This window comes from Callithrix jacchus, chromosome 10, assembly GCF_049354715.1.
Source record: "Callithrix jacchus isolate 240 chromosome 10, calJac240_pri, whole genome shotgun sequence".
NCBI classification, from domain to species: Eukaryota; Metazoa; Chordata; class Mammalia; order Primates; family Cebidae; genus Callithrix; species Callithrix jacchus.
The window spans coordinates 44300557-44326272 of NC_133511.1; the positions used below are offsets into that span (position 1 = coordinate 44300557).

At 36.2% G+C, this 25716-nt stretch overlaps 1 protein-coding gene across 7 annotated transcripts in view; it reads left to right on the forward strand.

Moving 5' to 3' along the window:
• Positions 1-2991: 2991 nt before the first annotated feature.
• Positions 2992-25716, forward strand: part of MTMR2 (myotubularin related protein 2) — a 102107-nt gene continuing 79382 nt past the window's right edge. For 3 of the 7 annotated variants that reach the window (XM_035265202.3, XM_078339906.1, XM_078339909.1), the window contains exons 1-2: positions 2992-3224; positions 13073-13143. Coding sequence is in view for 1 of the 7 variants with exons in the window: in XM_002754656.8 (XP_002754702.1) it covers positions 3145-3224 (80 nt within the window). In the remaining 6 variants the exon portion in view is untranslated. Of the gene's footprint in view, positions 3404-13072; positions 13144-25716 lie in introns of all 7 variants that reach the window. The other 4 variants (XM_035265204.3, XM_002754656.8, XM_078339908.1 and 1 more) reach the window with 2 other exon arrangements.

A 25716-nucleotide genomic window follows, 5' to 3' on the forward strand; every position in this document is an offset into this window, starting at 1 on the left:
TTGTGAAAAAGGACACTGATATTTTGATAGACATTGCATTGAATTTGTAGATTGCTTTGTGTAGTATGGTCATTTTAATGTTAATTGTTCTGTTCCATGACCATGGAATGTCTTTCCATTTGTTTGCATCTTCTTCAATTTCCTTCATCCGAGTTTTATAGTTTTCTTTGAGGAGGTCTTTCATTTCCTTGGTTAAACTTATTCCTGTTTTTTGTTTTTTTTGTAGTATTTGTAAATGGGATTGCTTTCTTGATTTTTTTTTTTTTTTGGCCATTTCATTATTGATGTATAGAAGTGCAACTAAGTTTGGATGTTGATTTTGTATTCTGCAAGTTTATTATCAGCTCTCAACAGTTTTTTGGTGTAGTATCCACACATGAACTGTTGTCTGTCTATGATGAGATAAAGGCAATATGAGAATAAATATTTAGGAAGTTTTATGAAACGTTCATGGAGTAGTGTCTGTTAAATCTAATAAACAATTTGGCCTTGTATTTTGCATACCTTTTTCTTAAATTTAATTTTCCTAGTACAGTTACTTCTTAGTATCTTCAGGTTATTGGTTTCAGGACCCCCAACAATAATAGCAAAATCTAAGGATGCTCAAGTCCCTTATATAAAATGGCACAGTATCCACAAATAACCTATGTATATCCACCTATATACTTTAAATTGACTCTAGATTACTTATAACATTGAACACAATGTAAATGTTATATTGTTACACTGTATTGTTTTCTATTTGTATTATTTTTATTGTTAATTTTTACAATTAAAAAAAAATTTTCACTCTGTGGTTGGTTGAATCTCAGGACATGGAAGCCATGGCTATAAAGGGCCGACTGTGATTAATTTTTCTTATCTTTTAAAAAGGTATTGGTTGGTGATGGTTTAGAAATTAAAAACAAAACACTGTTCCTTCCTGCAGATAGTGTAAGAAAAAGCCCAGACTACAAATTGAAAATTAATAACTTTTGGTAAGGTTTCGAGTTAACCATTTTTTTCATTTTTCTTTTCACTTACAGTTCATTAATTAATTAGAGTTCACTAATTAATTTTCAGCTGATATTCTTTGCTTGTGTTTTCATTCTGAGAAGTTACCATTTTGCCAGCCAGGTTAGAAGTAAAGCAGTAAGTTCAGTGGAAAAACGAGTAATAATAGATCTAATTACTGAGACCATACTGTACAACTGACTGTATACAGGAAAACAATCTATTATATGGGTATTTTTATTCGTATTTTAGAGACAAGAAACAACTTAACCACAAGCATACAGCAAATGTAGTGACAGAACCAGGATTCTAACACAGGTTGTCTGGTTCCAATGTCTCTACATTTTTAAGTACACTGTTCTTTATTAATCACTAGGTAGAACCATACACACATTGTTACATCAGGCAGAAGGTTCTGAGGGTCCTGCAGGGCATGGTGGCTCAAGCCTGTAATCCCAGCACTTTGGGAGGCTGAGGCGGGTGGATCACGAGGTCAAGAGATCGAGACCATCCTGGTCAACATGGTGAAACCCATCTCTACTAAAAATACAAAAAATTAGCTGGGCACGGTGCGCATGCCTGTAATCCCAGCTACTTGGGAGGCTGAGGCAAGAGAATTGCCTGAACCCAGGAGGCGGAGGTTGCGGTGAGCCGAGATTGCGCCATTGCACCCAGCCTGGGTAACAAGAGCAAAACTCCGTCTCAAAAAAAAAAAAAAAAAAAAAAAAAAAAAGAAGGTTCTGAGGGTTCTATTAACACAATGCTAGGAATGAACTGGGTAGAACAAAGTACAGGGGTCTCCCATTCAAGGGTTCATCAGTCTTCACCATACTTAAGAAATCTAAGTAGCTGACAGTGAGTCAGCATTTTGGAAGGCAGGTAGAGATGGTGAAGAAATAAGGAAATTCTTCTACGAGTCATTACAGATATTTAAGTTTGTTAAAAAATGTTTCTATCGACTCCCTTTGCCTACAGAGTACAGTTAACGTCTCTTAAAAATTATGGAAATAAAAACAATCAGTGGCTGTCAGTCCTTGCCAAACTGAAAAAAGGAACAGAACGGCTAAGCCTTTTGTGCTTCAACACATACTCATTCATCAGTAACTACTCTGGCTTACACTGAGCATAACTAAGCTAGGTTGTTCTTCTGGGGAATGTACTTGCAAGTTAACACTGCACTGCAACTATAAGGTTTCTTAAAAGACATCAGTCGTACAATGTAAATTAAATCTAATTTAAATTAATATAATTTTATTTTTCCTAGCAAGGAAATTTTTTCTCTTAAGGATCATCTGATTTTTTTAAAAAAGGAATAATCTTTGCATAATTTTACACCCCATACATGAGATGATTGGGATTCAATCTCAATCAGAAAAACTCCTTTATGGTGTTCTTATGGCCTTCCTGAGTCCTCTGTAACACAAAAATCCTAGCAGAAGCATTTCCCCTTTACCCAGTTCCTTTTCTCTTATCACGGTTCTATTCCTCCACACTCCCTTACTGCTAGGCAGGGAAATTTGAAAGGGCAGGGAAAAATCGGTAAAAGTTTGCCTTCTACTTGGGTGGAATATCCAATGTCAATGCAGCCTGTAGTATATGTGTATAATTCTTTTTTAATGTTTATCAGTTTCCTCCCCATTCCCTCTTCCATCCCTCTTTCCCTCACTTTTCTCTCATTATCCCGTCCTTATGTTTTCCTTGATCTCCACATTCCTGTCTCAATCATTCTCTGGGCCTCGGGTCTTTTATCTCTTTCCTGAGACCCTCAGGCCTAATGTTCCGTCATTCCTCTTATACCTAGGATTTCTCCACCTTCCCCAAGGGTCTGGTCCCCCATTCCTCCCGCTTCGCCAGACCCTCTCACTCTGGAAGCCCCCACCTCCCTTTCCCCAAGCACAGAGGTCGCGCGGCCGGACACTGCGAGTACTGCGCGTCGGGGAAGGCGTCGGAGCAACGCAGTGGGGGTCTTCCCGCTCCCCCGCAGGCTCCAGGCGCGGTGCACTCTGGGGGAACATGGCCGCTTCCGGTCTCCCTCCCTGGCCGGCGCTGGCTTAACTGCGGCCCCTGCCCGAAGCACTCCGCCCTCTGCTTCTCACGCCCTGCAGCCTCGAAGACCGCTTCAGCCTTCTCCTCTGCTGCCCCTGCCGCGCCATGGAGAAGAGCTCCAGCTGCGAGAGTCTTGGCTCCCAGCCGGCGGCGGCTCGGCCGCCCAGCGTGGACTCCTTGTCCAGGTAACCAGGGCGCCCAGGGCCCCGCCCAGCGGCCGAAGGGGATGGAGAGGGGCCGGGGACCCGCTGGACATTGCCCCAACTCGCGGATTGTGGTTTCTGAAGGCTGCGCCGGAATTCCTTCCCCGGGACTTGGGAATCACTTCTGCCTCCCTCTCTGGGGCGTGGAGGCTGAGGAAAAGGTGGTTAAACTCGCTGCTTGTCTCTAGATTCCTCTACCTTTCATATTCCGATCTCGTATTCTCCCCGATGAAGGTGGCCTCAGTTAATTACTTTCTCCTGTCTGTCGTTCCCTCTCGGTCTTTTTTTTAGACAGCCCCCCCCATTCTTTCCCCCTCATTTCCTGTCTTTCTGTATCACTTTTTCCAAAACCATCCTTCAGTCAATGTCTCTTCTTCCACCCTTTCTTATGTCTTTGGTTTTTGGGTTCTTGCCCAACCCTTTTCTCTCTTTCATGGCTTCACTTTCTTAATTTCTTTCACGCTTATGTCTACACTCTGATTTTCTTCTCGCCTCTCCTTTTGCTTAAATATGTAAATAAAAGTGTCTCCTGTGCTTCTCTTTTCTAAATCTTCCAGCTGAAAGTCAGTATCAAGGAATCTGAGTAGTTTTCATCCCCAGTGATAGGTTTAAGAAAAGAAAATAAGTGGTAGTTTTCTTCCTTCTTGGGCTACTGGTTCTCCAGGTTGTCATTTCTCTTGTAACAGATGGGAATTTTATCCTGAAATTTTGAGGACTTTATGCAGCTTTGCAGAGAGCTTTCATGAATATTAACTAGATGTGTTTTGGATATGCAGTCTTTTTCTTTGATTTTAAAATAATGATTTAAAATTTTACTAAGCAATCATATAAGACCTGTGTTTTGCTTTTTATGCAGCCACGATGCAATCTGGTTCTTTTCCACTGAAAAAAAGTCTAATTGTTATTAGAGAGTTATTTGATAACTGCTGTGTGAAAACACAATTTTCATTTTCTCCTCGAATCAATTGAAGTGGCTCCACTATAATTCATTTTGGATTCTGCTAAATATGGGTAGCAGAATTCCTATTGTTGTTCAGTACCTCATTGGGGAACCTCCGTCTGATCCCATCATTCTAAATCTCTATCTGCATTTATAGGTTCTTGCCCAGTCCTTTTTCAGTCCTTAACAAGCACCCTATAATTGTTAGCTTAAAGTTTTTTTCCTCCCAGGCTGTAAGGTATTATATTTGAGAACAAGGGCCATATCTTAATCATCTTCATATCTCCAGCACTTAACATAGTCTCAGCATGTGATAGATGTAAACTGAATTATCCAGGAAAGGAGGATTTTCCTTTGCAGTTTGGTTATATGTATTGCACGTGTGAATCAAGTATTTTTTGAATTCTGTATTTATTGCTTTGAAATTTAGAAAGCTGAGGGTTAACATGTTCAGTTGTAAAATAATTCATTCAGAAAACAGGTTGGAAAATTCAAATTTTATGGGAAAGTTACAAATGACAGCTATGCCTCAGAGTAGAACAAGAGGCAACCAGTACGCTATCCAAGGCAGAGGAGTTAGAACCACAAGAGGCAGCCTACTGTTAGGAGGTACTGGAAGTTAGGAAGTTCCCATGCTGAAGTCTCTTGCTGAGCTAGCTCTTTGGCCTTTATCATTTAACCTTTTTAGTCTACAGTTTTCTCATCTTTTAAATCAAGAGGCTTGATCTACAAAATCTGTAAGGTCCCTTTGAACTCTAAAATTGTCATTTTTTAATTGTAATGACAATACTTATTAAGATAAACTCATTCTTATTAATTTTAAAGATAATTCCTTTGCAAATAACTTTGGGTTTGGATTTTTGCAAATACACTAAATAAGTGTCTTTTATTATTACAAACGAATAGACCTAAAGGTGCCACTTTTGCATACTTACTTCCTAAAAAAGAAAGCCCAGCAAGTTTAAAGTTTATATATGTATATTCTTCATAAAAAAATTGTTACGTGAATTTGAGAAAATTAAGTATTCCTCGAAAGAATTGTGATTATAGTAGATTAGCCTCAGCCTCTATGGACAAAAAATATAAGTGTGACTCCTATTTTCCATAACATAGAGAATGCCAGCTTTCATTACTCTCCTCTGGAAGGTAGAAAATAACATTTACTTAATGTCAACTGTATGGAAGTTTCCCTGCTAAATTCTATATATCTCTTATTTCATTAATCATCATACCTGTTTGTGGCACTTTCTTTAATCAATAGTATGTAATAGATACATTATAGACACTAGTTAGAAAGCTTAATTTTAAACTGAATTTAGAAAGCTTAATTTTAAACTTAATCTAACACTTCATCGCAGGTGATTCTAATGCATTGCCAGTGTGGACTACCATGGTCTCATAGCTATGTTAAGTGTCTGTCTAGATTAAGTTATTTCTTTTGTTTCATTAGCCTTCGACAAAGCAAAACTATTGCTGTTTGGCCTATAGTGTCTTAGTCTTTGCAGAAATGATGCCCTTAAATTGTAGTTTATTTTTATGCTTGCTGTTTTTATACAGAGGCCTAATTGAGAAACTGCCTTGTGAATTTGTTTTGATGTCTCTGGCAAAATAATAGTTAATTATATTGCTAAATGTGTCACAATGTCTTTCACACATGGATTGACATAAATTTCTGCTGAGTTTAGCTACAAGGAAAATTATTTATGGAAATAATTATGTATGCTCCTTGTTTGTTAGTAAATGGTAACTACGTAACTGCATCTTTCTCTGTAGCTTAGTAAAACATTTTAGTCAAATTTATATCTGAAGGTGATAGTATCTCTAATTTCTTTAAATACTTTTATTATTACATGAACTCAAGTTAAATATTATGTGTTATGTTTAAATGTATTGATTAGATGTCTTAAGCCTTTCTAGGAAGTCGGAAGAATAATGCAGTAATCCATGTGGTTGCCCATTGCTTTTTGAAAATGGCATACTTGGTGGGGCACCGTGGCTCATGCCTGTAATCCCAGCACTTTGGGAGGCCAAAGTGGGAGGATCATTTGAGTCCAGGAGTTTGAGACCAGCCTGGGCAAATTAGTGAGACCCCCATCTCTAAAAAAGAAAAAGTTTTTTAAATAAAAGTATTTTAAAAAATGAAGGCCTGGCACAGTGGCTCATGCCTATAATCCCAGCACTTTGGGAGGCCGAGGCGGGTGGATCACGAGGTCAAGAGATCGAGATCACCCTGGTCAACATGGTGAAACCCCGTCTCTACTAAAAATACAAAAATTAGCTGGGCGTGGTGGCGAGCGCCTATAGTCCCAGCTGCTCTGGAGGCTGAGGCAGGAGAATTGCTTGAACCCAGGAGGTGGAGGCGGAGGTTGCGGTGAGCCGAGATCTCACCATTGCACTCCAGCCTGGGTAACGAGTGAAACTCTGTCTCAAAAAAAAAAAAAAAAAGAAAGAAAGAAAATGACATACTCCATTGAAGTTGGATGAAAGGCCCATTGTGCAATCTGTAGTTCACACTAAACATATGAGTCTTATTAAGTATCTCTAGTCATTTCAGAGTTGCTCTTGTTTCCAGTTATGCCTTCTAGGTCATCATAGGCCTAATGCCTTTGCCCACAAAAGAGAAATTTCATTCCTCATATGATATACAGAGAGCAACTTCCTAATCAGCTGTAGTTATGTCATCCCGCATCTTTACAAAAACAGAAAAGTAATTATCAACTGGGCATGACATGCGCCTGTAACCCTAGCTACTCGGGAGGCTGAGGTACAAGAATCGCTTGAACCTGGGAGGCAGAAGTTGTAGTGAGCTGAGATCATGCTACTGCACTCCAACCTGGGCAACAGAGTGAGGCTCTGTCTCAAAAATAGAGAAAAACAATTGTCTTTGGTGAGTCCTGCTTAATATTGCCATACTTTAGTAAAGTGTTCAGCAACTCTTGTATATCTTGCTGTTGGCCATTCTTCATGCATGTCTATCCCCACAGAAAGAGGGCGTTATGGAAAAATTCACTTCAGCTTCCTGATAATCTACCTATATTGTGTAATTTTATTCTTGTTGGGTGTGCTCTGATTCTTGATATAAGTGTGACTTTATAGAATATAGATAAAATAATACTGTAGGTCAGATGTGGTAAGAGTAGGCCTGAGCCTCAGAACTGTAATGAGTTACACAGCAGACTTTGACATTATATTGGTAATAATTTGCCATCTTAGTCTGGTTTTCCATTTTTCAGTTTATACACTATTATAAAGTGCACTGCTTTAGTAAGCTTCTTTGATTACTTTGTATTGTGCATAATCAAATGGTAAGATATCTAGTGCCAAATAGGTGCCCAGTGAACAACTAAATAAAAGAATGTTGACAGAATGTTCACCACTGGTTTTATTTGTTGTTCCCATTCAAAGGATTAAAAAGGATTTCTTCTGTTGAATTTGGCCTGAACACTTGGAATTTCAGGTCTAAGCTAAAGTTATTTTTCTGGGAGACTCTGGACATCTTGAGCTGATTTTACTGGCTGCATTATCTGTTCTGTGTCCAGTCCTATACATATTGAGGTTATTACATCCTCTGCAACTACCTATTTATTCATCTGCTACTCTTGATTACTTTAGACCCTTTTGCTCTAACTTAGGTTGTTAGTTGTTTTATTTAATGTGTATTCTTGTTATCCTTTATGTATCCTCAGGCTTTAGTAATTCCGGGTACCATACTTGTTTATCCCAGATTATTCTGGTTTTATCAGTTTCTAGTATATAATTTCATTAGCATTGATGAACATCTTATAGTTACATTTAAATTCCATTAAAAAATCAAAGGGAAGGTACACATACTCAAAGGAGTTCTCAATGAATTGCATTTCTAAATTGCATGCCTGCCTTAAAATTATCATCATTTGAAAACAGCAATTCCTGGATTTCTGTTTCTATGGATTTTGAGTATACTTACAGCCTGAAGAAGTAGAAGAGTTTTGTAGATTTCTAAAATGCATTTTGTTGCAAGGTCTTATCTTGAGTTTTAGCTTCAAGGTCACTTAAGAGTGACTTGTTGGAGACCAGGTGAATTGGCTAATGCCTGTAATTCTAGCACTTTGGGAGGCCGAGGCTGGAGGATCGCTTGAGCCCAGGAGTTCCAGACCAGCCTGGGTCACATGACAGAACACTCTCTACAAAAAATAAAAAGTTAGCTGGGCATGGTAGTGCATGCCTGTAGTCCCATAGTCCCAGCTACTTGGGAGGCTGGTGTGAGAGGATCACCTGAACCTGGGGATGTTGAGGCTGCAATGGGTCATGATGGTGCCACTGTACTCTGGCCTGGGCAAGACAGTGAGACCCTGTCTCAAAAAGATAAAAAGTGATATGTTGGTAGGAAAGATGCTTTTATGTTGTTTTTCTAGTAGTGGTGATGGATTTGTGTACAATCACACATTTTTACCCATTTCCTTTGTCATTCTTGGCATGTCTTCTCAGACAGCTGGCAAGATTAGAGGTAGAAATTATAGCTGTAGAACAGAGTAAAGCTACCAGGTTGAACCTATAATCTTGGCATTATTAGTAGCACCTTGCATCAAACATTGACCATGTTAGACTAAAAATGACTTACTTTGGATTCCATTCTTTAAAAACCATCAAAGATCTAAGTTCTTTTAGATAAGAACCAATATTGCTCTGTAATAATTAGCAATTGTCTAGCTTTTCAGAAAGGATGTGTTTTAAAAATGCAAGTTGATACTGAACTTGAGATGGGGTCCTGTATATATTTTTCCTTATGCTATTATCAATAGTTTTCTATTAGTGTAGATCAGTAGTTCCCAAAGTTTCGTCTCTAGACCAGTAGCATCAGTGTCTCTTCAGAATTTCTTAAAAAATGCAAATTATTGGGCCCTACCTTGAACCTAATTGAATTAAAAACTTTAGGGGTTGAGCCCAGCTGTTAATGTTTTAGGAATCTTTCCAGGTCATCCTGATGGACACTAAAGTTTGAAAACCACTGCCTTGGATCTTTTGCTAATTGGTGCCTTTTATAATGCAATCAACATTAGTTAAAACTAAGTTAAGGTCTGTGATAGAGCTACTGTAAAGCTATTACTTGAGAGCATTTTTGTAAAAATGTTAACTAAAGTAGTACAAGGTAAAAGTCATCTCCTGTAGATTTATTAGATTTGATTTCTAGGCCATTTACTAAGGCATTTTTCTTTCTCAGCCATAAGTAACACAAAACAAGAATATGTGTTTTAGGCTTTTTTTAAAAAATAGATTCTTAGTGAGAAAGATTAGTGGAAACAAGCATTTAAGAAAGTTACAGTTGACCCTCGAATCACATGGGTGTGAACTGTTTGGATCTACTTTTATGTGGATTTTCTTCTGTCTCTGCCACCTCTGCCACTGCAAGAGCAACCTCTCTCCTCTTCCTCCTCAGCTTGTGCAACACAATGAGGATAACAAACTTTATGATGACCCACTTCCACTTAAAGAGTGGTAAATATATTTTCTCTTCCTTATGATTATCTTAATAACATTTTTTTCATTGTTAGAATACAGTATATTGGTATGCAGCCCGAAATATATTTTGATAGACTATTTATGTTATCAGGGAAGCTTCCAGCCAACAGTAGTCTATCAGTAGTTAACTTTGGGGAATAGTCTGGAGAGTCAAAATTACATGCGGATTTTCAACTGCAATGCACCCCAACTCCTGCGTTGTTCAAGGGTCAACTGTATTATGAAGAAGTAGTTACAGGAGGCCATCACCTGAACTGATAAAGTTTGGATTATGCCCAAGGGAAGGAGATAACCTGGATACAGATGACCAGAAAGCAGTAAGTTTATTTTGGAAAGCTGCCAAGTTAATGCTGTTGTATTCAAAATCACCAGAGCCAAAGATTGCATGTGATTCAGGATTTGAGTAATGGAAATTCTCCAGATTTTAGTGTGGAGTATTTTTCCTTTGTAAGGAAGATGGTTTTGAATATGTAACGTACTTGCTATCTTTGTGTCTACTGTATGATTTAGTTAAATCAGTAGATAATAATTAAACACTCTTAGAGGCAATAGTCAAGGATAGGAAATGATTTTATAAACCTGCTTTCCACAGGAAGTCAAGTTAAAAACGGAACTGTATAAAACGATAAGATTGGTAGAAGATTATTAAAAGGAACTGTGGAAGATGCCTTTTTGAAAATAATAATTTTAATTCCCTTTCCTGTAGCTTTATTACACAAAGCTAATTGTGTCTGTCCCTCCTAATATGTTTCTATATATGTACCAATGTTGTCATTAATATAAACTGTTAATCTTTATAATTCTTCCCTTCCCCAAGTACGTAGGACCTATGGCAGTAATCACTGGTGAAGATTCATTCTTTCAAAGACTCTTACTTTGTATGAATAACTCTTGGGCTCTTTAAATATTTTTAGTCTTAGGTAAATAAGAGCAGATGCTATATATTAAATACATTGAAAATTAACTGTAAAATATGTTTTACAATGTATACTTAAAAATGTAAACACTGTTATTTGGAAAATTCTTTTTTTTTTAATTACACTTTAGGTTTAACAGAGCATAACAGGAAATCCAGACTGACAGTGGCTGAATACAAGAGATACTAATTTTTTTCCCCACATAAAAGCCTGGAAATGGTTAATACAGATCTGATCTGGTGAATCTGAAATACCAAGAACCCAGATTCTCTTACATTCCAGGGTTATCTCATGAACCAAAATTATTGTTGGAACTGTAGCTATTACATCTTCTGGAGGAAGGGAAGAAGAAAAGCATACTCTCTCTCTTTAAAGGGTATTTTTTGGCAGTCACATGTCTTTTTTTTTTTTTTTTTTTTTTGTTAGCATACATCCACTTGGCTAGAAGATGGTCCCATGGCCATACGTAGGTACAAGAAAGGCTGGGATGGGCAGTATCTTCTCTGAGGCCTTTGTGATGAGTTAAAGTTGCAGGTCTGTCACTAAGGTATAGGAGAGAATGGGTATTGGAGACCTAGCAGCTTTTCCCATTGTATACACAAATCTATTATTTAAAAGAAAGCTATTTTCCACTTAAAGTCTGCAATACTTCACTTATGCCAGAGACACTTCTTAGAGTTGCAAATGCAATGACCAAAATAGAAAAAATACTGAAAGAGAGGAGGTAATATATTATTGCAGACCCAGAAAGAGAACTACATCTTGGAGCACTCTGAACTCTTAAGTTTAGCTTTCTATTTTTTTGTGTCTTGTCTTAGATCAGATTTTTATAATCCTAATCTAGAACCATAAAATCAAAGTGATACATTTAATAATTGCAAAATCATTAAGTGATGGAGAAATAGAAATCAAATGAATTATTGTTATGCTATTTTATTTTGTATTTCACTTGAAGAGCTCAAGGAATTACATGGTAAAGTAGTAGTGGTAATGAGATTGATGGCCTACTCTGCTTACTTCCAGTTTGACGTTTAAGCCATGTATTCATGTATTTTTTCCTCTTCTAGAATATTGCATCAGGTTCTACTTAGGTATTTTCTCTCATTTCAGTTGTAAGGATATGGTTTCCGTAATGGAAATAAATAAAGCTGACCATTTTAGTTTATGAATGCTTTTGCCAATATTCAGTTTGTTTTTTATATCCTTCACTGAAACATTTTATTAAAAATCCAGAGATATCCGTCTTACATATTCTTTTTTCACCTAACTTAAATATTAATATTTTAAGCATATAATTGCAAACATAAGGAGTTTAATAATTTGGAATTGAATAGAAGTGGGTATGTATATAAGTCTCCTCTGGATTGCTAAAACATTTATTCGTCAGGCTCAGAGGATTTAATAGGCGTTAAGTCAGAAATATATCCTTTTCACTTCTCGGCAGAATTGCTTTAACTGATAGCAGCAAATGAGCGGTTGTTGAGGTAGGGAGGAGGCCTCGTCTAGAAGTTATGCATTAACAAAAGGGAAAATAACTGGCTGATGATGGGCTGGTGATTACAAGTCTTATATTCTTGAGCTGAGCCAAGAAACCCAGTAAAGTTCAAAAATGAAATTTTGTATGGTACAGATGTTCTCTGTTACCAGTATAACTTTCTTCTATTATAACCCAAAGCATTGCCTCAAAATAGAAGCACCTGGGACAAGCCTTGCTTTCCTAGTGGTAGACAGTTACAGTAATAAATTAATAGTATTAATATTAAACACAATAATAATATAAATAGCACAACATTTGTTGCATGCTTACTATGTGCTGGGTATGGTGCTCCATTTCTCTTATGCATTTTCTCATATAATCCTCATAACTGTATAGAGAGTGTTAATGTTTTCATTTTACAGAGAAGAAAACTGAAGATTAAAGAGGGCGCTCTGACATTTGAATTCAAATCTGTTTCACTTCAGGTTCTGTGTGCTATAAAGAACACACATGCCTGAAGATCTGGTGCCTCAGGTCCAGACTAAAGCTTTGTAGTTAGAGAGCAGTCCCAGGGTAGATTGATTGGGTGGTAGTGATGAGGACATGAGTTTCCTCGACCTGCTATTTTGCTGGAGAAGTATAAAAATACACTGTACATTCACCAAGTGAGAGTGTTTGTATTTGGAGAGAATTGTCTTTACCTTTGAATGTTTTTTTTCCTTCTGACAGAAAATAGGATTTTTTTTCTTTGCCTGATGTTTAAGAGGATAGTATTATGTCATTCATTGCCTGATGATTAAGAGGATAGTATTGGTAGTATCATTTCATTCAAAAGAACAGCTTTACATTTTGAAGATTATATAAAATATGAAGCAAGTAATTGCTAGAGCCTCCTCCCCACCACTCCCTTCCCTACAGGCTTTGCACAATGATTTAGAATACTTTAGGGTTCCTTAAATTTCTGAATTCCCTTAAGTTCCTTTGTGTTTGTTTACAGTTAATGTGTTAAGAGCCATTGACATTTGAAGATCATCAGAAGTGAAGATAAAACATCTCAAAAATTATAATGTAAGTGAATGGGAAAATGCAGATAAAAAAATGGACAAAAGTTAATATTGCCAGCAATATTTCTGGATTATATATTGTCCCAAAGGAAATTTGCACGTATGAGTAACCAGTAACTTCAAACTTCAGTTCCAATTCCAAGTCCCTGTCCTTAAAATTCTCTGTTATCTTCTACTTGGGAAAAATAGCCACTAAGTTTTAGTCATCCAGTATCCAGTAATTTTCCATTAGAATTCTTTTGGCATCCATATTCTGTTTCCTTCCTTTTTCCTTCTTAGCACTTTGCAGTTTGACTTGAGAAGAGGATAAGGGTTCATGTTACATGCAAAATGTGATAGATACTGAAGTCTTTGCTTTCCAGCTATTGATGTGTTTTGTGTATGTTATTCAAGTATAATTTTATTACTGTTTTGTGTGTTTCTTGGCCAAAAATATGACCAGTTAGCTAGCTGCCTTCCTTCCCTTTCTCTCTTCTTTCTTTACCTGTTCCCTCCTCTTTTCCTTCCTTTCTTTCTTTCTATAAATAATTGTTTAACATCTATACCCTGCACACTGTGCTACATTCTGAATTCCTAAAACTTGGTGCTGAAATGAATCATATCATCTTTTTATACTCTGAGAGGCATTGGAGATCATCCAGTTAGTGTTTTTCAAGTGTTGCTGTGGATCACCTTTGTATTTCGGTTAACTGTGAACTTGGTGAACTTTTAACTTCCTTGTTTACAACGTGAACATTCTGAGTATTAGAAGTCTGCATTTAAAAATTGGGTGACATTAGAAGTCTGCATTTAAAAATTGGAGAACCACCGATCCAGATGCTTTTATATTCTAGTCTAGTTCTAAAAATTTTCAGATGTGGAAATAGATCTTGAGAACTCTAATAATTTACCCAAAAGCACAGTAAATGTCAGAGGGCCAGGAAAGGTGGTGGTTTCCTCTAAGATCACAGAGCTATTTAGTGTCAGTCATGATCTCCTAATTCCCAGTTCTAGACATTACCATATAGTATCATGATGTTTTTGCAGGGCCATATAGTTTCACTGTATTTCATGTCTATAGAACCCTCTGCTTATGGCATATATAAGATTATAACCAATCCATCACTGTTCCTGAAAAAAAAAAAAAACAACTAAGAGGGCATATGGGTTATGTAATTGAAAAACATACTCTTTCTTTTAGTCAGATATGTGACTGATTCCGGTTTTGAAATCATTGGATGATAGACTTGGTGAAGGAAAGAAAAAAATATTTTTATATCCACAATATTATTTCTACCTGGATTTAAGTTTTATGCTTACAAAAAGGAGGATCTGATTTTGTTTTTTGAATGAAATAGGAAGTACAAGTTTTATGGTGTTTTGCAAATAGTAGCTGCTTGATAAGCTATACTATGAGCAGTTTACTGTTAAAACTTTTATTTCTTTGGATTCTGTGAAGTACACTAGTTAGGAGTGATTTTATTTGCTTTGTACAGAATCTGATGCTTTATATACCAAGCCAGAAACTTTAAAAAATTGAAATTATTTTATTATATTTATAATACTATATAGTTGATATTCACAGTATCTCTGAGGGACTGACATTTAAAAAAAGTATTTTTGAACTGTAAGTTTGAATTAATTTTAGTATTATGTATATTTTATATTATATTGTGTATAGTATATTGATAGTTACTGATTTGTAACTTTTTATTAGTAAATCTAGTTACCTTAATTTTGGAAATACTCTGTAATTCTCAAATTACTAGAAAGTTTAATGATGTAATGCCATCATTCCTTTTTTTTTTAATAATTTGTGATACATTTTAATTATATGATTTTTTAAGGAGTCATTTTAAAATAGCCTATTGATTTCTAATAAATTTATTGTATTTTACAATTATACATTTTCTTTCCATTAAAAAACTTTGTTCTTTTCATAACCATGGAATCAAATTGTGTATATAAATAGCTCTAAAAAGGAACCTTATCTATTATGTGGTTTTCTAGTTTATAATTTCTAACAACTGATCTGGTAAATAGGGAAGAGTATTCAAAATTAGGGACAGATGCCCTTGGCAGGCATGGATCACTGAGTAATATCAATATTTTGATTTTTAGCTTAACCTTTCTGGACTACAAAGCGAAAGACATTGAATGTTCTACCTTTCCTACTGCGTGTTTTAATTTAGTAACTGAAAAAAAAACAAACCACCTGTGTTAACTTCACTTACATGACTTTAAAGTTTGCAGAAAAATTGCATCCCATTACTTTGAAAGGGTACTGAAAGATTAATTGTATAATAATCAGTTTTGCTTATCTTGGAAAAAAAATATATCTATCTAGAGAGCAAAAACAATGGATTTATGACTTTCTAATTTTAATAATGAACTCAGGTTTGCAAAGTGGGGTGAGAAAATTACATGAGAGATCATTTTTCAAGTATAAATTTTCATATTTTCTATTCTGGTCCAAGTAAAAGTGTTTGTTGTTATTATTTAGGAAATAAATACCTCCTCTCAGTGTTTCTGCCTATATACTTCAGTTTGGGATCAAAGAGTTTATTTCAGAGCTCTAATAATCTGTCAAGTTTTCAGTTTAGTTTGATTCTTCTCTCAGTTAAGTGATATTTAAAGAATTTTTTCCCTCTAGGCTGGTTATGAATCTGTATGTTTTAATTTGAGCTATCATCTTAATTTGAATTGGAGGTTTTTGAACAGATTCTGAAAAGCTCCTTAAACGGGATGCTGTGGCTGTGGGACTGGTGCTGGAACTCAAGGTCCTTCCTGCCCTCCAGTCCTCACCCCTGTCTCCCAGGGACACATTCATTTTGAGCAGATTACTTTGTCTTTCACCTGTTTGTTATTTAAATTTCCCAGTAAGTTTTTTGGAGAAGCAATACTCTGGAGAAAAGGACATATGTAAACTATTTTCTATATAAACTGGTTGTTCAGAGTTTCTGCTGCATTGTTAAATCATATGCCTGTGTTTTAGTTTGGGAAATGTAATTGATAGACCTGGAAATAAATTGATAACTGTTTCCAGGGTCACATGTACCTTAGAACCTTGGGATTTTCTAAACTAAGTGCCAACATGCACCAGTTGGAAGGCCGTCCCAGAGCTCAAATCCCCTTTGTTTCTCTGAAGAATACATGTCTCTCATTTCTGTCAATCAGATGCCATGATGATCATTTATATTATCTTTTTTATCTTATGAATTGGTAAATTTGAATGCAGAGTTCTGGCATAGCATTTTTAAACATAATTAAAAATTGTAAATTAATTCGTTTTGTGGGGGTTTTTCTGTTTGGGGGATCCTGCAAATAATTCTGACAGTAAGTCTTTTGTGTCTCAAATGCTTTATACACACTGCAGGCATTTTATTATTTTTTTAAAATAAAATCTTCAACAGAATGACTAATAGAGCATGAACAGTGCTTATGACACTGTAGTGCATTGTGTAAGTATTGAGAGCAAAATTTGCATTCCTAGAAAAGCTTGTTCACAGTCAGAATATAGAAGGTATTCTTTAATGTTCTTGGGCAAACATGCTGTGTATGTGCTCAGGACATTACTTACAAGAAAATAACTTTTTAAAAAGAATCTTTTCTTTCTACGGAACATTGAAGAAAAGTTGAATTGGCAGTAACAGTGAAACAGTTTAAGGCAAGTGGTTTAGATCTTATTGTAATGGACTATGATCAGTAGAAATGCAGCCTCTCCTAAATCCTCTAGAGGCATTTGTTTACTAGGATATATGAAAAGATAGATTATTTGTTTATAAATTTCTAGCTTGCTTTCACTTTAGAGTATATATTGTTGGTATGTTTATCTGCATCTTTAATTTTCAGAAATACTTTTTCACTTTTACAAGAAATATTTTTGTTGAATTATAAATACTAGATTCTCTTCATAATTGTGAAGTATCTTCAGGTGTTGGTGTGATTGACAATGAAGTAATGATAATTCTATTAACCGTCTAGCAAACCAGTGGGGCAGAAAGGGTCAATACTTTTCTTTCTAACAGTTCCGTTGAAAAATACTGGTGGTGAAATTGGTTTTGTGATTGAAGTTTTGTGTCAGGCTTCTGAATGAATATATAAAAAATCATGTAGGGTGTGTGTGTGTGTGTGTGTGTGTGTGTGTGTGTGTTTATATATATAAATTTTAAAAATTTCTCCCCAGTATTTGTGTTATGTGATTCATCACTTAACTAAAACTTTTAAGTTTAAAAGTATGTATATTCAATTTTCCTAGTGCACATGAAAACATTTTACAGTATAGAGCTGAATGAAAAGTACTTACAGGGCCTGATGCTTTGGTTAATTTTAATTTAATTAATGGATGCCTTCTTAAATGTAGACCTCCTGTTCTTTTCTTGTATTTCCACAATCCTATTTGTTGAACACTTTCTACCTGTTCAGTATCTAAGACTAAGAACTTTTTATAGGTCTTGCTTTTTGATCCTTATTACAATCTTGTATCATTATCATTTTATAAATTAAGAGAGAACTCTGTCCACAGTATTTAGTACATTGATGGTATCAGTAAATGTTTGTGGAATGGAGGGGAGGTTAAAAAAAAATAAAGGTGATTTAGGAAGTTCCTGCTCTGGAGAGGGCAGGAGGGAAGATGGCTGAGGCCTTTAGTTGGAGGTGGAAGACCTCAGTCTCTATCCTTCCAAGGAAGCTTGAGGTGTGGAATATTTGGATGTGATAATTGATCCCCTGCTATCTGGAGACAGATTTTTCTGCCTTTGTAGCATTAAAAGGGATTTTTATAAGTCCAGAGTTTGAGTCAAATTATACATCCATAGTAGGTACCAAAATTCATTTGTTTAGACATAATCTTCTTAATTTGCAAGTTTTTAAGGAATATTTGTAACTTAAAACAAAATCTAAATGAAACAACAGCAAGAAAATAAACAAGAGTGCTTTGTCTTATTGATTGATTCTATGTTGAAAAGCATATAGAGAGTAATTCCTTTTCCCCCACCAATAATTAGTTTGTGTTACTCTGTTCACCTAAATGCTACCCTTTGAAATAGTAGAATTTTTGAGACCAAAAGGGTGAAACATTGTTTTTAAGCATAGTGTAACCAAGGAGAAAAACCCTTTGTTATAATAACAGCAGAGAAGTAAATGTGTGGGAATGACTAAGAATCAGATGATCGGATTACTGTTTTGATCTTGTGGTGGAAAGATCCCTTTCTGGCTCAGATGGTGGCAGGGCTTTTAGAAAACCAAGGCAGAATAGTGCTGCACTACGTTATTCTGTTACTATAAACCTAAGTCTTATTATTTCATGTGCGTGCATGCATGTATATATTTCAGAGTGCTGGTTATACTCTGATAAGTTTTGTTGTTTTTGAGAAAATATTTTCTTTATCACCACTTCATTAATTTCTAAGGGTTGTCTTTTGTTTATACATACCTTTTGACAGAGTATATACACTTACTTGGATAAAGATGTTCATGCTCTTGAGGGAAGGTATGATGGTTTTTGTTATAAGTACATTTAATTCTCCATTATTTTGAATCTTACTAATTCAGGTTATCCTGAAAGTAATTAATATTTATTTATGGCTTAGATATTTGAGCCTTGTACGGTTTTTTTGTACCTCTATTAAAGAATTCATAGGAACAGAAGGGAATAGTGATTGTAATTTAATTTCTTAATGCTGGTTAATGGTTTGGGCAGAAGTATTCATGCTAATTGGGAATGAGGAAAAGATTTTTATGATGTGGCTGTGTGAGAGGCCTTTCTATGGAAAGTTTATGCAGCATAATTAAATGATGTTGAACGGCAAGTCTCTTAATCACATTTTCAAATGTGACAATAAGTTGGTATGTATACGTGTATGTATGTATGGGGGAAGGGAAGAATTGGGGGTGTTTTGGCTATCAAGAGATAAAGGGACATTAAAAATGGTAAGCTATACTTTAGCAATTATTTCTAGTATTTTGAACTGTGATTCTTCACTCATCTGGGATCGTAGAATTTTGTGTTTGTGCTCTGAGTCGTAGAATCTTAGATTTGAACTTTGAGACCATCTCGTATAGTGATTCCACCCCTCAAGTCTTCCTTATGGCCTTTGAATGTCATCATTTCTTCTCTGCTCAAAACTTCCTGCTCCATTTTGGAGACCATTTTCATGATGACAGAGGCCTCATAGGACATAAGAAATGAATATGTATGTAGCCTATCAATTAAATGAAATATGGATACATAGCTGTGTTTCTTAGTTAAGGATACATTGAGAAAAATCTGTTTTTGGCAGGAGAGAGAGGTGGCCTTATAGTGATTTAAAAAGTATATTTGGACCATTAACCATGTATCTTTATATATCATCTTTTCATTTTTGTGCACAAATTCTATCCAATTAGGCTTTTGTTAAAAATAAAATTATGTGAGTTTTTTTTGACATTTTGTGATTTTTCCACAAATCTTTTCTTTCTAGTGATTTAATATTTTCAAATATTTCTTTATTTAATATTTGTTCCCTATAAATTATTTATCTCCTTATGGTATTTATTTATTTTTAAACTTTTAGCTTCAGGAGTACATGTGCAGGTGTGTTATATAGGTACATTTTGTGTCATAGGTGTTTGGTATATAGATTATTTCATCACACAGGTAATAAACATAATACTTGATAGGTAGCTTGTTGATACTTGCCCTCTTTGTACCCTCAAGTAGTCCCTGGTGTCTGTTGTTTCCTTCTTTAAATATACATTGAGTTCCATGTGTATTCAGTGTTTAGCTTCTACTTATAAGTGAGATCACGTGGTATTTGGTTTTCTGTTCCTGCATTAGTTCACTTAGGATAATAAACTCTCCAGCTCCATCCATGTTGCTGCAAAGGACATGGTCTTGTTCTTTCTTATGTGTAGTATTCCATGATGTGTATGTACCACATTTTCTTTATTCAGTCTACTGTTGATAAGCATCTAGGTTGATTCCATGTCTTTTCTATTGTGAATAGTCCTGTGAAGAATATACATGTGCATGTGTCTTTATGGTGGAATGATTTATATTCCTTTGGGTATATACCTAGTGTGGGATTGCTGTGTCGAATGATAGTTCTGTTTAAAGTTCTTTGAGAAATTGACACACTGCTTTTTACCGTAGCTGAACTAATTTGCATTCCCACAAGCAGTGTATAAGCATTGCTATGTTTCCACAAGCTCACCAGCATTTGTTATATATTGACTAATAAAAGCCATTCTGACTGGTACAAGATGGTGGTATCTCATTGTGGTTTTGATTTGCATTACCCTAGGGATGTTAAGCATTTCTTCACATGCGCTTGTTGGCTGTGTGTATATATTTTTTTAAATGGTGTCTAATCATGTCCTTTGCCTACTTTTTTTTTTCTTCTTCGAGACAGAGTATTGCTCTGTCACGCAGGCTGGAGTGCAGTGGCATGATCTTGGCTAACTGCAACCTCCACCTCCCAGGTTCAAGCAATTCTCATGCCTCAGCCTCCCTAGTCTCTGGGACTACTGGCAAGTGCCATCATGCCCAGCTAATTTTTGTATTTTTAGTAGAGACAGAGTTTCACCATGTTGGCCAGGCGGGTCTCGAACTCCTGACCTCGGGTGATCTACCTGCCTCCGCCTCCCAAAGTGCTGGGATTACAGGCTTGAGCCACTGTGTCCGGTCCTTTTCTTACTTTTTAATGGAGTTGTTTGTTTTTTTGCTTAATTTGTTGAAGTACCTTATAGATGTTGGATGCTGGACCTTTGTCAGATAGATAGTTTACAAGTATTTTCTCCCATTTTGTAGGTTGATAGGTTTTGTGTGTGTGTGTGTGTGTGTGTGTGTGTGCGCGCGTGCTCGCGCGTGCGCTGTGCAGAAGCTCTTTAGTTTAAGTAGGCCCCATTTGTCAATTTTTGTTTACGTTGCAATTGCTTTTGATGTCTTCATCATGAAATCTTTTCCAGGGCCTGTGACCAGAATAGTGTTTCCTAGGTTTTCTTCAAGCATTTTAATAGTTCTAGGTTTTACATTAAGTCCTTAATTCATCTTGAGATGATTTTTATATGTGGTATAAGGAAGGGTTCCAGTTTCAATCTGCATATAGGTAGCCAGTTATCCCAGCACCATTAATTGAATAGAGTCTTTTCCTCATTGCTTGCATTTGTCAACTTTGTTAAAGATCATATGATTGTAGGAGGGCAGCATTGTTTCTGGGCTCTCTATTCGGTATTATTGGTCTGTGTGTCTGTTTTTGTATCAGTGCCATGCTGCTTTACTTACTGTAGCCTTGTAGTATAGTTTGAAGTTGGGCAATGGGATACCTCCAGACTTGTTCTTTTTATTTAGAATTGCTGTGAGTATTTGGGTTTCTTTTTGGTTCCAGATGAATGTTAAAATAGTCTTTTCTAATTTTGTGAAGAATATCATTGGTAATTTGGTAGGAATAACATTGAATCTGTAAATTGCTTAGGGCAGTATAGTCATTTTAACAATATTGATTCTTCCTATCCATGAACATCAAGTGTGTTTCAATTTGTTTGCAACATCTTTGATTTCTTTCAGCAGTGTTTTGTAATTCTCATTGTAGAGATCTGACCCCTTCCTGGTTACCTGTATTCCTAGGTATTTTATTTTATTTTTGTATAGGTATTATGAATGGCATTGCACTCTTGATTTGGCACTCAGCTTGGATTTTTTTGTGTATAGAAATACTACTGACTTTTGTACATTGATTTTTGTATCCTGAAACTTTGCTGAAGTTGTTTGTCAGATCTAGTAGCTTTTGGGCAGAGACGGTTGGGTTTGCTAAGTATAAAATACATCATTTGCAAACAGAGATGGTTTGACTTCCTCTCTTTTTATTTGGATGCTTTTTATTTCTTTCCCTTGCCTGTTTGCTCTTGCTAGGACTTACTGTGTTATGTTGAATACGAGTGGTGAGAGTGGGCATTCTTGTCTTTTTCTGTTTCTTAAGGGGAATATTTCTAGCTTTTGCACATGCAGTGTGATATCGGCTATAGCTCTTATTATTTTGAGCTTTGTTCCTTCAATCCTTAGTTTGTTGAGGGTTTTTAACATGAAAGGATGTAGAATTTTATTGAAAGCCTTTTCTGCATCTATTGAGATGATCAGATAGTTTTTATTTTCAGTTCTGTTTAGGTAATGAATCACAATTAACTGATTTCTGCACCAGCCTTGCATCCCAGGGAGAAAACCTACTTGATCATTGTGGATTAGGTTTTTGTTGCACTGCTTGATTCAATTTGCTAGTATTTTGTTGAGGACTTTCGCAGCCATGTTCATCAGGGATATTTGTCTGAAATTTTCTTTTTTTTTGTCTTTCTGCCAGGTTTTTGTATTACAGTGATGCTGGCCTCAAAGTGAGTTAGGGAGTCCTTCCTCCTTCTTTTCTAGGGTGGTATACTTTTCATAGGAATGGTACCAGCTCTTTTTTATGCATCTAGCAGAATTTGTCTGTGGCCTGTGAATCCATATGGTCCCGGGGTTTTTTCTTGTTGGTAGGCTTTTTATTACTGATTCAGCTTTGGAACTTGGAATTAGTCTCTTCAGGTTTTTTGTTTCTGGTTCAATCTTGGGAGGTTGTATATTTCCAGGAATTTTAGTTTGTGTCTAAGAGGAGGTATTCATAGTAGTCACTGAGAGTTTTTTGTATTTCTTTGGGGTTGGTAATGTTCCCTTTGTCATTTCTGATTGTGTTTATTTGAAGCTTCTCTGTTTTTGTTAGTCTAGCTAGTGGTCTATCTATATTAGTTATTCTTTCAAAGAACCAACTTCTGCTTTCATTGATCTTTTGTATGTTTTTTTGTGTGTCTGTTTCATTCAGTTCAATTCTGATTTTGGTTATTCTGCTAGCTTTGGGATTGGTTTGCTCTTGGTTGTCTAGTTCCTCTGCGTGTGATGTTAGGTGGTCAATTTGAGTTCTTTCTCATTTTTCAATGGGGTGGTTTAGTGCTATAAAAACTCTTAACACTGCTTTAGCTGTCTCAGAAATTCTAGTATGTTGTATCTTTGTTCTCATTAGCTTTAAAGAATTTCTTGATTTCTGTTTTAATTTCCTTGTTTATTCAGGAGCAGGTTGTTAAATTACCATGTAATTGTATGGTTTCGAGTGATTGTCTTACTATTGATTTCTATTTTTATTACACTGTGATCCAAGAGTATGGTTGGTACAAATTTGGTTTCTTTGAATTTGTTGCGTATTGTTTTATGGCTGATTGTGTTGTAGATTTTAGAGTATGTGGCATGTGCATATGAGAAGGAAGTTTTTGGGTGGAGAGTTCTGTAGATGTATGTTAGGTCCATTTGATAAGTCTTGAGTTAAGGTTTTGAATATCTTTGTCAGTTTCTTGCCTCAGTGATCTAATATTGCCAGTGAGGTGTTGAAGTCTCACACTATTACTGCGTGGTTATCTAAGTCTCTTTGTAGGTCTCTAAAAACTTGTTTTATGAACCTAGATGAGCTCCTGTGTTGGTTGCATATATATTTAGAATAGTTAAGTCTTCTTGTTGATTTGAACCCTTTAACATCATATAATGCCCTTCTTTCTCTTTTAATCATTGTTGGTTTAAAGTCTGTTTTGTTTGTTAATTTTTGAGATGGAGTCTCCCTCTGTTGCCTAGGCTGGAGTGCAGTGGCACCGTCTCGGCTCACTGTAGCCTTCTCCTCCGCCTCCTGGGTTCAAGCAATTCTTGTGCCTCAGCCTCCTGAATAGTAAGATTACAGGTGTGCACCACCACACCTGGCTGACTTTTGTATTTTTAGTGGAGACAGGGTCTCCCCATGTTGATGAGGCTGGTGTCAAACTCCTGGCTTCAAGTGATCCACCTGCCTTAGCCTCTCAAAGTGCTGATATTACAGGTGGAACCACTGTGCCTGGCCAAGTCTGTTTTGTCTGAAATTAGAATAGCAAGCCATAGTTTTTTTTTTTTTTTTTTTTAATTTTCCATTGGCTTGGTAGGTTTTTCTCTATCCCTTTACTTTAAGCCTATATATTATCCCTTTACTTTAGTATGAATAGATCTGGCCTACTATTTTGATTGCTGTTGTTTTTAATATAGTGGATATGTTGTAAATGCTAATCTCTGAAAGAGTTTGATTTTACTTTAGAAAGATTTCTGAGTAAACAAGTATTTATTGAGCCTGTATATTTTACCAAACTAGAAAACATAAATTTGCTTGAAAACATTAGCAAAGAACCAGTTTTAAATAGCTATGAATTAAAGATGAATGTGCTAAGGGAGGTGTATATCCAGAAGGAGTTGGAATAATCTGGAGAGTTTTCCTGCAAAAATTACTGTTGTTTCTTAGCCCCATACATGTTTGATTTTTGCTCCAAATTTGCATCTTACGCATTTTAACAGTAACTTTATTTATTTCATTTTAGCACTATTGTCAGTTACAGGATGCTGGTCCCCTTTACCCAACCTGCATTTTTGTTTTTAAGCAATGGTATGTGTTGTGGGGTGTGTGTGTGTGTGTGTGTGTGTGTAAGAATATTACAGTTTAGACAGCATTTTCACATCAGAGAACTGTGAGGCTGGACGAGATTAGTAAGGAGAGGAGGAGTACATAGAGAAGATAAGTTCATGGACTGAGAGAGTTTAGGGACTCTCTAGTGTTACCAGGTTAAGGAGGTGAGAAGGAATAATTCAGGAGACCTGAGAGGATTGGCTAGGGAATAGGAGAAAAACCATAAGAGTATAGTGTTCTGGAAGTCAAGTGTAGAAAGTGTTTCAAGGAGGAAGGTGTGATCAACTATGCTAAATGCTGCTGATAGACCAGGAGGAAGTATTAACAGGTTTAGCAAAATGGAGATTATTGATAACCTTGACAGTAGCATTTTTGTTGGTGTGATGGAGGCAAAGGCCTGACTGAAGTGGATTTAGGAGAAAATGAAAAGTGAGGAATTGGAAGCACTGCATATATGTTACTGAAAAGGGGTCCTGATCCAGACCCAAAGAGAGCGTTCTTAGATCTTGCTCAAGAAAGAATTCAGGGCAAGTCTGTTAAAGCAAGTTTATTAAGAAAATAAAGGAATAAAGAACAGCTAGCTACTCCATAGGTAGAGCAGCCCCAAAGGGCTGCTAGTTGCCTATTTTTATGGTTATTACTTGATTATATACTAAACAAGAGGTGGGTTATTCATGATTGTCATGGCATTTGTAAACTGTCATGGTGCTGGTGGGAGTGTAGCAGTAAGGACATGCAAAGGTCATGTCTTATCTTGGTTTTGGTGGGATTTGGCCAGCTTCTTTACTGCATGCTGTTTTATCAGCAAAGTCTTTAAGACCTGTGTCTTATGCTGACCTCCTGTCTCATCCTGTGACTCAGAATGCTTTAACCTCCTGGGAATGCAGCCCAGCAGGTCTCAGTCTTATTTTACTTACCCCTATTCAAGATGGAGTTGCTCTGGCTCAAACATCTCTGACATATAATCATTTCTTTTTTCTGAGACCGTGTCTTGGTCTGTTGCTCAGGCTGGAGTGCAGTTGCGCTATCACAGCTTACTGCAGCCTCCACCTCCCAGGTTCAAGCAATTCTCCTGCCTCAGCCTCCTGAGTAGCTGGGATTATAGGAGCACGCTGCCATACCTG